Source organism: Mauremys reevesii, linkage group 2, assembly GCF_016161935.1.
Source record: "Mauremys reevesii isolate NIE-2019 linkage group 2, ASM1616193v1, whole genome shotgun sequence".
NCBI lineage: Eukaryota > Metazoa > Chordata > Testudines > Geoemydidae > Mauremys > Mauremys reevesii.
This window is the reverse complement of record NC_052624.1, coordinates 213,113,171-213,125,910: the sequence shown is the minus strand read 5'-3', so window position 1 is coordinate 213,125,910 and position 12,740 is coordinate 213,113,171. Positions and strand designations below refer to the sequence as shown.

At 40.9% G+C, this 12,740-nt stretch overlaps 1 protein-coding gene across 3 annotated transcripts in view; it reads left to right on the top strand.

Moving 5' to 3' along the window:
• Positions 1-12,740, top strand: part of GAREM1 (GRB2 associated regulator of MAPK1 subtype 1) — a 124,448-nt gene that overhangs the window by 25,696 nt on the left and 86,012 nt on the right. For 2 of the 3 annotated variants that reach the window (XM_039527851.1, XM_039527849.1), the window contains exon 2: positions 175-315. In XM_039527851.1, coding sequence (XP_039383785.1) covers positions 175-315 — 141 coding nt within the window. Of the gene's footprint in view, positions 1-174; positions 316-12,740 lie in introns of those variants that run through there. The other variant, XM_039527852.1, reaches the window with a different exon arrangement.

The window sequence follows — 12,740 nt, the reverse complement described above, 5'->3', positions numbered from 1 at the left end:
AATGTATAAGATTGTAGCCTGTCATCAGAAATGTTTGATATTTAAGTTGGGTAAAATACTTAATCACTGCAGTAAATAGTAATGCAGAATAAATGGCTTTAAATTGTGTAATACAGAGTTTAGTGGTATTTCTTTATGCAGTGAATCTGATGTAATTTTATATCTGTTTTGCAGGAGACGCTGTTGAAGGCCTTCGAGAGAATGATTACCTTGTGATTCATTCATGTCGGCAGTGGACAACAATTACAGCTCATAGTCTGGAGGAGGGTCATTATGTCATAGGGCCAAAAATAGAAATCCCTGTACATTATGCAGGTAAAGCTATAGTTGATTTTAAAATAAACTATCAATGAAAATGAATTGCCTGTCAATTACATTGATCATTTTGCTTGGCAGAGAGAAGCTAAATATCTGATGTTAGAGTGATTGTGGCTGAACCTTGTAACAGAGAGCGTAAGAGGTACTGAAGCCACACCCAGGGCTACTGCATTAGATTGAATGCATTTGTATTTAGTTAGGCAACACGCTGGTAAATCACATAACTATTTAGTAGGGTTATCAAATGATGAAAAAAAAAATCACAATCGTGAGATTAAAGAAATAGTCATGATTAATCACAGTTTTAATTGCATTGTTAAAAAATAACAGAATACCAATTTAAATTCAGCATAGAAGCATGTCCTCTGGAATGGTGGTCGAAGGATGAAGGGGCATACGATCTGGCATGCAAATACCTTGCAACATTGGCTACAACCGTGCCTGTTCTCACTTTCAGGTGACATTGTACATAAGAAGGCAGCATTGTCTCCCATAAATGTAAACAAACTTGATTGGCTGAACCAGAATTAGGATTGAGTGGATTTGTAGGCCCTAAAATTTTACATTGTTTTGTTTCGAGTGTAGTTATATAAAAAATAATAATTCTACATTTGTAAGTTGCACTTTCATGATAGAGATTGCACTTACAGTACTCATATCCGGTGAATTGAAAATACTTTCTTTTTTTACAGTACAAATATTTGTAATAAAAATAAAATAAAGTGAGCATTGTACACTTTGTATTCTATATCGTAATTGAAATTAATATATTTGAAAATGTAGAAAAACATCAAAAATATTTATAATAAATTTAAATTGGTATTCTATTAACACTGCAATTAAAACTGCGATTAATCGCAACTAGTTTTTAATCTAGTTAATTTGTTTTACATTAATCACTTGAGTTAACTGCGATTGACAGCCCTACTATTTAGTAAAAGAGGATATAATTTTGGAGTATAATTAGCTGCCAGTAGTTTTCATATGAACTCATTAACAATATTTCATAATATTTTTGACTACCTTTTTAGTAGTAGCACAAGTGAAATAGGACAGAGATGGAATACATTTGACTCTTAGCTGCATATTTTCATGGTAGGGGTTTACAGTAGTACCACAGTAAGAGCCAGAGAGTGATATAAAATCATGGCATAGAATCATTAAGGTTGGAAGGGACCTCAGGAGATCATCTAGTCCAACCCCCTGCTCAAAGCAGGACCAATCCCCACTTCCCTAAATGGCCCTCTCAAGGATTGAGCTCACAACCCTGGGTTTAGCAGACCAATGCTCAAACCAATGAACTATCCCTCCCCCCATAATGCTAACTCAACTGCAATACCTTCCTGCTACAGACTGCACAAAGTAGGCTTTTTTTTTTTATTGTTACACACAAATCTGTATAATTAATTAATATCACTTCCAAGTTATTTTCTTTGTGGCAAAAACTGCTTTAGTACTATTTTGTATTACCTAAGAATTTGCTGTATTTTTTTCCCCAGATTGGCCCGGATAAACATATTTAGCATTTAAATGCTATCTACCATAGGAAGATATATAAACTCCTCTCCATGGGGGGGTGGGGGGGTGGCGGGAAACTAGGTGGGGAGGATGGAAAGTGGAATGGACAGCTTGAATTATAAACACTAATAAAATGTAAGAAACAAAATTGGGGCCACATTTTCCTTTTCTTTCCTATATTGTGTTGATTAGGTTACTGTCCTTTTTGTTAACACGGCTGTTTTGGTTCGTTCTAATACATAACTAATGTAATAAAAGTATACTTAGTGTGGAAGAGCTCGCTGGCATTAAAGCAAAAAGATTTTAATATGAAAGACTTGCAGCAGTGATATGCTATATTTCAATGATGGGACTTACTCTAGTTTTTTCCCCATATCTATTTTTCCTTGGAGTTTGGAAACTTAATTTTAAAAGCTACATTTATATTTTTCAGAGTGAAGGCACATACAGTATATCATAACACATGTGGCATTAAACTTGTTTAGTATAAACAGTTTTTAGTTTATGCATAGTAGCAACAATCTCAAAGACCCCCACACTGCTTGAGCTGTAATGCTTTGGTCAAATAAACACTTAGCTTTCTACATACTGAATGGTGTGTTTTAGAATCTTCAGTGTACTCTTGGAAGATGGGGAACATAAAATTAAACTAATTATGGCATAAAAGAGTGCTGGCATCTCAAGGGGTTTATTGATGCATGATTGTTACTAATGTCTTTTTGCAGCAGTTAACTTATTTAACTGTTTTTCCTTGAAATATTGATTTCATTAATTCTGAATTTGAGATTAGGGTTAGATCCTAATCTGTTAGACTGGTATGAATCCAGAGTCATGCCACCCTATGTAGTAACTCCAGATTTACATAGATGTGTCTGAGATAAAAATCTGGAATAATTAGGCTATACTCCCAAGATCCCACAGAAGTCTAGTTTTGCATAAGGACTCTATCAGTATAAGATGTGGCTAATACCAACAAAAAATGTGTCTTTAATATGCATAATACACTTTGCTACCAGTAAAGAAACCATCACCGGAAAAATAAAACACTTACTAGAAAAGTAAAACCAAATTTCCCTCCTACTTAAGTGTAATTCATTATATTGTAAACTAAACATTAAAATGCCTTCCATGGGTATAGAAAAGTTCTGATTAAAAAACTAAATATCAACTTCTGAATTTTGCTTTAACTACTGAAGAATTTCAGAGCTTACTCTATATGAGGTGAACATACGCACTTGCTGGGTTCTGACACTATCCTGGAATAGCTTCAGACATTAGTTAGAAATTATTTTGAAAACATGCAATGTTACAGGTGATGTAATACTGGGAAAGAAGAACTTGTGTAAGTGTGTGTAGCCTTTTCTCAGAGAAGTTTTTGTAATCTACTGTTTGGATGGTGTGCTTATGTAGATTTAATGGCAGCTTCTCCACATTAACGCACTCAACTGCCTGGCCTGATTCAAGTGTTACTAAAGGATATAGTCTTCAGCCATAGCTGGGGTTGATATGTACTGGAGGTATATTTAGCTACTAGCCAATTTATATAAAAAAATTCTGATTTGTATTTGAAAAATGCCCATCACTTGGCAGGTTGTTTGGTGTGGATTTACACCATTTAGAGTTGTCTTAATGGCCACTCTAGAGCTAGCCTCTGAAGGATTTAAAATGTCTATTGGTGCTTTTTGTTATCATGTGATGCTAAATGTTGTACCTCTATAAATCTTGGCCATCTAATGCTTTGCTGACTACTGTTCTTTTAAGGAACTTTAAGCTCCTATGAATTGGGAACATGCAGTGTGACTACCACACTAGCATTTTGATATTGGTTATTGTTAAAATTTTCTACAAGACCTATAGAGTTCCTGTGGGTGTTATAATAGCAATGGGGGTTTTGGTTTTTTTTAGGATGGAGTAGCATTTTTCTGTCAAAATTATAGGAAAGTAGCTTCCATCATGATTTTTGAGTGCAACTCCTGAACGAGAAGGGGAAGTTGAAACCTAATTTTATTCTCCTAGATTATAGGTTTAATTACCACGAGACTGTCATTTGTATACATAACTGCTAGTATTGAGCAAGCATTATTTTTGCTACCCCTCAAAATGAGGTACAAATACTGTTTAGAAAGTTAAATATTTATTTATTAATATTTATTTCACCCAAAGCTTTTTTTAGCAGGATAGAAATGAATTATTGAATGATGAATCCTGAGCTTAGCTCTACTGTCCTGCTGACCATCACTTCCAGGGTTTTTCCACTGCTTCAGTGTAAATATTCTACTATGGATGGTGGCAAAGTTAGATTCTTGTTGTAGAGGAACAGTTAATTATGACACAGCTGTAAGTCTGTGAGTGTTCCCTTTTGAATACTGTTTCCAGTCTGCTTCCCTTTAGAGTAAAAGCTAAAGTTAATGTAGCGTCTAGTTCAATTTTCATATAATTAAAACAAAATGGCTAATGTGATCTGGCTCCTAAAACAAAAGATGATAGTCTTCACATGCATGTTAAATGAAGGATGGGTCAAAATTAACATTTTGATTGTGAGTCGTATCTTAATGTGTATGAATAGAATCTGGCTTCATGAGAGTTTAAAGACATTACGTTACTTGGTATTGGCGTTAATTTGCTGTCTAGTGTGTCTGTCCTTTCCCAGGGTAATTGGTACCCACCGTCTTATTTCATAAATGAAACCTATCAAGGAGGCACCCTGTTGTAAAATAGCTTTATAAATGTTTAAAATACACCTAGTCCTAGATGCACACACTGAACAAATGGACATCTGTCTCTGTAGCATCTTCAACTGATTGTGTGAATTATGCATGAGCCAGGTTGGAAAAATTAATAACATCAGCTCAGGCAATGGTCTATAGCTTTCCGGATGTTAGTAAAAAGTAGTCCGTCGTGGGGGGCGGGGCGGGGGAGTGGTCATATTATCTTATCTTGGGGCATAGGACTGAAGGACTTCAGTGATTACACTTTCCTTTTAAACAAAAGGGACTTTGGAAATGGAAAGCACGCAGAAGCAGACTGCAGTATACTGCTTCTTATCAACATTGATTGCCTCCCTCATCCCCATCCGTGGTGGTCCCCTTGGAGTCAGTCCGAAAGGTGAATTTTCTTGTTTAATGAATGGCGGCTCCATAAACACACACTTTGACCCTCAATGTGATTTGACCCCAGTGTGCTACACACTGGCACTTTACATAGGCTTGAAAGGGAGTATGTAATACACTGGCTGCTGCATGTGCTCATGTGTCACTGCACTGGCAGTTCAGGCTTCTAATATCTTGGACCTCCGTTAGGTTTCTTTTTGCTCAAGAAGTAGAGGCTTTTTGATGCTGAGGGTCCCAGGTTCAGTCATTGCTGGTGACCATAATGTGTCTGTGTGTGGTCATAGTTCATTACACCTGCATGTCCTTTCTTTGAAAGTCCCTAGAAGTGGACACATTACTCAGACTTGTCATTCTGCAGGCATTACATGTGGAGCAAGGACTTCAATAATTCTAAAAATTGACAGAGCCATTTGGTTTTTTTTTTTTTTAAACTAACAAAACTTTACAGAACAACAAAGATGCTGTGGGTAAGTATAATACAATATAATACATGAAGGGTGTGGAGAAAACTAATAAGGAAGTGTTATTTACCCCTTCACATAACACAAGAACTAGGTTCACCCACCTAATGACATTAATAGACAGCAGGTTTAAAACAAATATAAGGAAGTATTTCTTCACACAATGCACAGTCAACCTGTGGAACTCGTTGCCGGGGATGTTGTGAAAGCCAAAAGTACAATTGAGTTTAAAAAAGAATTAGATAAATTCATGGGAGATAAGTCCATCAATGGCTATTAGTTAAGATGGTCAGTGATGCAACCCCATCCTCTGGGTGTTCCTGACTGACTGCTGGAAGCTGGGACTGGATGACAGGTATTGGATCACTCAGTAAATTGACCTGTTCTATTTATTCCCTCTGAAGCATCTGGTACTGGCCACTGTCAGATGACCGGATACTGTGCTAGATAGACCATTGATCTCACCCAGTATGGCCATTCTTATAAAGGAAAAAAAGCTGGGGGGGAAAGAGCAAGGCAGGGTAGAGAAACTTATATTGAAGATAAACAAGTTTGATGCAGCTGGAGGGTCATTTAACCAATAATATCTCTGCCCCCACCCCTTTGTTGTGACTTCCCCATTCAGCCTTGCAGAACTGGAACTGTAGGATTTAAAAAAAGTTGTATATAAAATGTAATATAGGGTCTTAAATCTGCTGTACCTAGGTGGCAGCTTGCTTGCCTCATTTGTTCTTCTGACTGCCATGTTTGACGAGTTTCCTCAGAGCAAGAACACTCCTCTGAAGAGAGATGTAAAGCAACACGTTTTAAAAACTAAACTTTTTTTTTAAAAAATTTCTCATTGCTTTAGGGGGGATACCTCCTTCCATATATGAACACATAGATGGCAGCTATGATGTAACTAGTAAAGAAGAAAACACTTCCTAATTTTTTAAAATAAAAGAACATCATATTCCAGGGTGTGTTACACTGTCATGTATTTTGGGTGTTGTAAACATTCTGCCTTTGACCTCATGCCTCCCAGCATAGTGGAGGTGTGCAATTATTGCGCTATAATAACACATGCCCTGTCCTGTTGCTTACCTACATGTTTTGATAGCTATCAGAGTGTCTCTTTTAAACAAAGCAATGATTGAAAAATTTAAAACTGTGACATGTGAGCCTTTGACAGGTGAGGCAACTGGGATGAATAAGTCGGAAATCTCTTTACTGGTTTAGTAGGATGTTATTGTATGGTAGCTCTAAAGCTTGTTAATACTAGTTAGACTTGTTAATCATGGCTGAATGCCTCATAGGCTTGTGTTGCTCATTTGTTTCGTGCTAATGAGGAGGATGATACTGGCTAAAGGCCCTCTCATAAGTGAACTTGCCTCTTCAGTTATGGAGCTGGAGAGCGCTAAGGATACGTCTACACTGTGTTTTAAAACCTATGGCTGCAAATCTCAGAGCCTGGATCTAGTGGTGTGCGGAGGAACTCCGGGGGGAAGGGCGCAGCAGGGCTGGGACCAGCCCTCACAGGGGGCGGAGAGGGAGCCCCACCCAGCCCCTCTCCTCCCCCAGCTCTGCTTGGGCCCCACTCCCAGCTGCATCCCCCTCATCCGGCCCCACACCTGGCCCTGTCTCGAGCCTCGGCGTGGCTCACTCCCACCCCCAGTTGCAGCACCAGCCTCTTCCCCCTTAACCCTGTCCACGTCACTCCCACCTCTCCTCCCGCAGTAGAGGCCCTGCTTCCGGCCCCACCTCTTGGGGGTGGGGAGAGGGGCAGAGTGCAGATGGGGTAAGGGTGTGTGTGAGACCCTCAAAAGTTTGGGGACCACTGATCTACAGACTCAGGCTCGTGGGGCTTGCCCTATGGTGTTAAAAACAGCTATGTAGTTGTTTGGGCTGTGGCTCTTGTGGGTTTCAGATGCTAGGCTCTTGCCTGAGCCCAAATGTCTACACAGTTGTTTTTAGCGTCATAGCACAAGCCTGAGTCTTGCTCTTGTGATTTTTAAAATGCAGTGTAGACAGACCCTAAGACTCCTGTAATCTGTGGCTTTGGATGCTGCTCCTATTTCTAAAGGTTCTCTTGCCTCTTGGACTCCGATTTGTGATTCGGACAGCTCTTCTGCTGTACGCTGTATGGATCCTTGGGAATTATAAGGAAGGCACATGTCTTCATACCGTGGCACTTGCATACCAGTCTAGCTACTTTCTTAAAACATTAGACAAAGAATTATTAAATGGCCACGCTAAGGCTGTGGCTTGTCCAAGGCCACAAGGAGCTTGGAATAGAGCTGTGACCTTATCTGCCCCTCAGGACTGTGCCAACCCTATTAGACCTCCACTACATACTAAGTATGCTCAGTGTCTCCCGGATGCCTGTAGAGGAAGGAGGGGACACTGGGTTCTTCCTTGGCTGACAGTCTGAAGGTCTTCACTGCCAAAATTCAACCATTTAAAAAGGGGACCTTGCCGGGACAACTCTCCGCTTAAGCTTCCCACTCTGAATCCACAGTTGAGGGAAGCACCCCCTCCCCCATGTTCCAAATATTCAGTAAAGGGCAGGGGCCTCTAGTGTCTAGTTGTCTGTACAATTGGAAAGAAGAGCAGGTAGTGTATATTTGGCTTCCTCTGATACCAAACATTTTACTTTCTGCCAGTGGAACTGTATAGCCCTAGGTCGTAGTGACTCCTTCTTAAGAGGTTCCAAGAAAAGAGGATGAGACCTAGAACAGGGAGTAGCATTGCTATTGGGTGGGGAGTTTATTCACATGAATTCTTCCCTACATGCAGCTGTACCACTCCCTGCCATGAACCAGGGTGTTTTGCTTCTTAATTTTACTTTGTACTCTGCCTGAGATAGTGTAGCCTGACACCCAAATAGCACATGGCTGTCTTGGGGCTAACGTGCCCTAAAAGGCTGCATAACTTTCAGAAAGAACAGTGCCTAAATGCAGTATTTTTAATACTTTTTTTTTGTACACTTCATGTAAGTAAATGTGTGCCACTTCCAAAAGACACTTATGCATCTGATGGCCCAGTAGCTAATGCTGTTGTATGGAAGGCTACCTGTGATGTTGATCCCTGCTGGTTTTAGTGCCATTTTGAAGACATTCAGTTGCTAACGTCTTTCTTGCAATTAGTGCTGATAAAAGTACAGTCACTGACATGTGGTCATACATAACTGTTAGAGAAACATCCAGTTATAATGGTGCTTTTTTAGTTTTTTATCTCAAAGATTTGGTTAGTTGCATAAAGGTCCATGAAAATCATTTATCTGTTCCTCCCCAGAAACAAAGTAAAGAAGGTACAGATTTGGGGTGTTTTTTTTTTAGTTGTTTCTGTAATTGAAGAATCAAAGAGCCTCCATTTTTCTTAGTAGTGGTTGGCCCTTATTTAAATATTTCTGTAACTTGAGACTTATCTTTTCTTGATGCTCTTTGGGGTTCTCTCTTTCCCTGTCCTTCAGCAGACTGCAGCATTCTTGTATCTTCTCGTGGGAACAAGTCTCCTGTACCCACATCTTTTTAATAGACTGATCAGATAGGTATCTAGCATGATTGTAGCATTAATACCTTATATTAAAGTCAGAGATTGATTATTTTTTTTGTTTGAAAGCTGGGATTCCCAGCTGGATTTTAAAAATAGCCCTCTATGGAAAACGATTAACTGTCCTAATGAAAGCCTTCAGCTCCTCCAAAATCTAAATGTTCATTTGGGGCAGATGGGAAGAGAGACAACTAAATTTCTAGCCTTTCTAATTGGAGAAGATAACTGGCCAAACATGGAGTTTGTGTCCAATCCAGCATCTTCCTCCTGATTCTTCAGGCAGCTCTGGGCTTCTGCTGTTGCTCTAGCTTTGCGAACTTGCAGCTGGATGAAAGCTTACCAGGGTCTTGTCAGTCTTCGTTGGGATTTTTTCAGATTCCTTTGGGCAGCAATAAAACTGATAAAAATTTGGTTCAGTTTCACTCTGCTGTTGCTTAGGAAGGAACAGCAAGGCATATATTGAGGATGACAATTTAAAAATAATGGTCAAGGAAAGGGTAGAGTAGTAGCCTATCTCAGCAGCCAAGGGGCTGGGGGAAGGGTTAGAGAGGAGTGGGAAGCATTCTCCTTCCCTCACTCCAGTCCCAAAGGGCATGGTTACTGGTTTTGGTGAAGCTGGCAAAAATAGTAGGTTTCACTTTCTCCGCAAAACGAGAATCCACGGTCTCCTTTTATAGTAGGCAGACAACCTGTTCCTCTGTTAAAAAATCTTGCTATGTCTTCCTTCCTTACAGACACATGTTATGGACTGAAGATGCATATTGGTAATGAAGGTCTAGGTGAACTACTCATAGCTGATGACTGTATGTGTGTTTGTGGGGGTAGGAAAGAAAGCAAACACTGGTGCAAATGAAGCTCTTGCAAAGAATGCTGTAGTAACTGGTAGGATTCTGGTTTTAATTCAAATACAGGATCATGTAATCCTTACTTTGCTAGATCCATACTATAGAACAGTGATGCAGAATTCTTGCAAGTACAAATATTTAAAAGATTATTTTGGGGGTGACTGCTTCATTTTGTGGATTCACTTGCACATTCCTTCTTTCATCTTCCACCCTCTGTCCTCTTTTTGTGCATTTTGCCTCCCTTTCACATTCATCTCTTCACTCCCTTTCCTGGATTTTGGTCTCCTCCTCTAGGTCCAAATCTACTTTTGAAAAAAGTGCTATAGGTTTCCTATCACAGATGTAGGAAATAGTATGTAAAACCCACATTTCAGACTTGCATTGATTAACTTCCCAAAATTAGAGAAGGAGCTGTTGTAACTAAACTAAAATGGCAAGTAAATAGTTCAAAAACAACTAATATTATTTTTGTTGCTTAAAATACAACACACTGGATAGAAGTCTACAGGCAGACTTTGGGGATCGAGTTTGGAGGAGAGCAGGAAGCCTATAGTAGAGGATGATGTGATCTTGTAAATGTCTGCTCAGGCATCCAAAATTTCTTCTCAGAGTCAGTGTGTGCTGCTTGAACTGCTGATGGGAAGTCTGGTAGGACTACTTCATTCCTCCCCCTGGAAACCAGAAGACTTTATGCCTGGGAACCAAAGCAGTCACAACTGTGTCTCCTATTAAAGAAACTGACATCACAGGTTTCTTAAGCTATGACTGAACTGCTGTATAAAGCAGTGCCAGTAGCAAAATGCAAACACACTACTAAGCCAAATATAAATTTGTTGGTTATGTGGGGAGTTTCAAGTAGCGTTTAAGTTTTAGCCAGTGATCCAGGACTGTAATTTTGTAGGGGGACATACTTCCTTAAAGTATGAACAGTGAACAGGTTTGTGCTTACTTTTTTTTTAAAAAGTATCCTTAAGCCAGGTGTGGGCAAACTTTTTGGCCTGAGGGCTGCATCGGGTTTTGTAAATTGTATGGAGGGCCAGTTAGGGGAGGGGGTCGTGGCCCGGCCCCCACCTCCTATCTGCGCCCCTCGCCGGGACTCTTGCCCCATCCAATCTCCCCTGTTCCCTGATGCCCCCCCCCCGGGACACTTGCCCCATCCACACACCCAGGCTCCCTGTCCCCTGACCGCCCCCGGACCCCTGCCACCCCATCCAACCCCTCCTCTCATTCCTGCTGGGCCCCCAGAACCCCTGCCCCATCCAACCACCCCTTCTCCCTGTCCCCTGACTGCCCCCTGCCACCCCATCCAACCCCCCCGGGCCCCTGCCCCCATTCAACCCCCTGTTCTCCCCTTGACCCCTATCCACGCCCCCGACCACCACCGCAAACTCCCCTGCCCTCTATCCTTCGTCCCCCCCACACACACTCTGTGCCCCCTTACCGCGCTGCCTGGAGCACCGATGGCTGGCAGTGCTACAACCATGCCACCGCACAGCACAGAGCACTAGGTCGGGTCAGGCCTAGCTCTGCAGCTGCGCTGCCCCAGGAGCTCCCAGCCCCGCCGCCCAGAGCATTGACAGCTGTGTCACTAAAAGGTGCGTAGTGTAGACATAGCCGAAGAGTAGAACAGGTGGCAATGGAAGGCTGGGGTACACCATGAACTCTGAGGATTTAGCTTTATTCTGTAGGACCTAGGCTCTGAAGAAACACTATCAAAGCCTACAGCATTATTTTGGTTCAAGCTGTATATACACACTTCTTCTGCATTTTTTTTTCCCACTCAGCTTTTTTGTTATTAAGTACAAGAATACTGCTCCTGTTATTGGGTAAACTGTAAAACACTCTTTTTTTGAACCCAAGGGCAGAACAGGTAGCGTGAAGGGAAAATGCAGCATGCCTGGGTTTGTCACGTGTAGGCTCCCATGCAAGCTTGGTTGGTGGGCCACCTGGCAGACAAGCTAAGACTTTAACAGAGACTCTGTTTTGGATGATTGATGGACTTCAGAGGATAAGGAAGAAATTTTAAAACTAAACCACTGAGTAAGTTACATTTTGGGAAAGGGAATCGTGACAGTGGTCCCCTTCAATATTCCTCATGTCAGTAGTTCAAAGGCTACTATGCTGTGACACTCAACCACGGTTAAAAGAGAAAAATGTTCTGGGATGTCCCTCCCATGTAGCCTTGAAGAAAGAGGTCCCTTTCCTTGGACATGTCAATAATCTTCAATTTTAGAACCTATACTGTATGGAACAGCTCATTGCATTGTATCTTAATTGGTCACTAGCATCAGCTCCGCCAAAATTAAATCTATTAATCTCTCATGAGAAACTAGAGAATGAAATAATACAGAACTGGCAGCATACTTCCTTAGGATTTACATTCATTTTGGTAAGGTAAAGAAGAATGACCTCCTGAAAAGTACAAATATCTCTAACAGAGTGGACTAGTTTGCTGGAAATCAGGGATGAAACTCTTGTGTAGGAAAAATGCTGTGGTTTCTTAAACTTGTTAAGTCTGACAGGCTCAAAATACAATCTACTTTAATCTCAGTTGTTTTTTTTAACTGTTTATGGAGAGTAATGCTAAAATCCAAACTTTATGGTTCTAGTGCATTTAAATGTCTTTCCTGCATTCCCTTCCCACCCCCCATGCAGAACTGCTTATACGAAGAGTCTACGGTGTATTCTTGAGTAGTTTGTTTTTTTGTTTTCTCCCCCCCCTCGCCTCCTGCATAAACCTTTTGCTAGTTTGCTGCCCATGGCTTTGGTCAGTGACCATACTGCAGAAGGATATGCAGCACCAGACACACAGGGCCACTAAATGAAGTACCTTACCTGTGAAATGCTTTAGAACTACATCTGGAAGCAGGGCCTGGCCAGTGTTTGCATGGGAGACCTCTGAGGAAAACAGTGGACTGCAATATATATTGATAGCGCTTTGGTGGGTGGTGCACTCT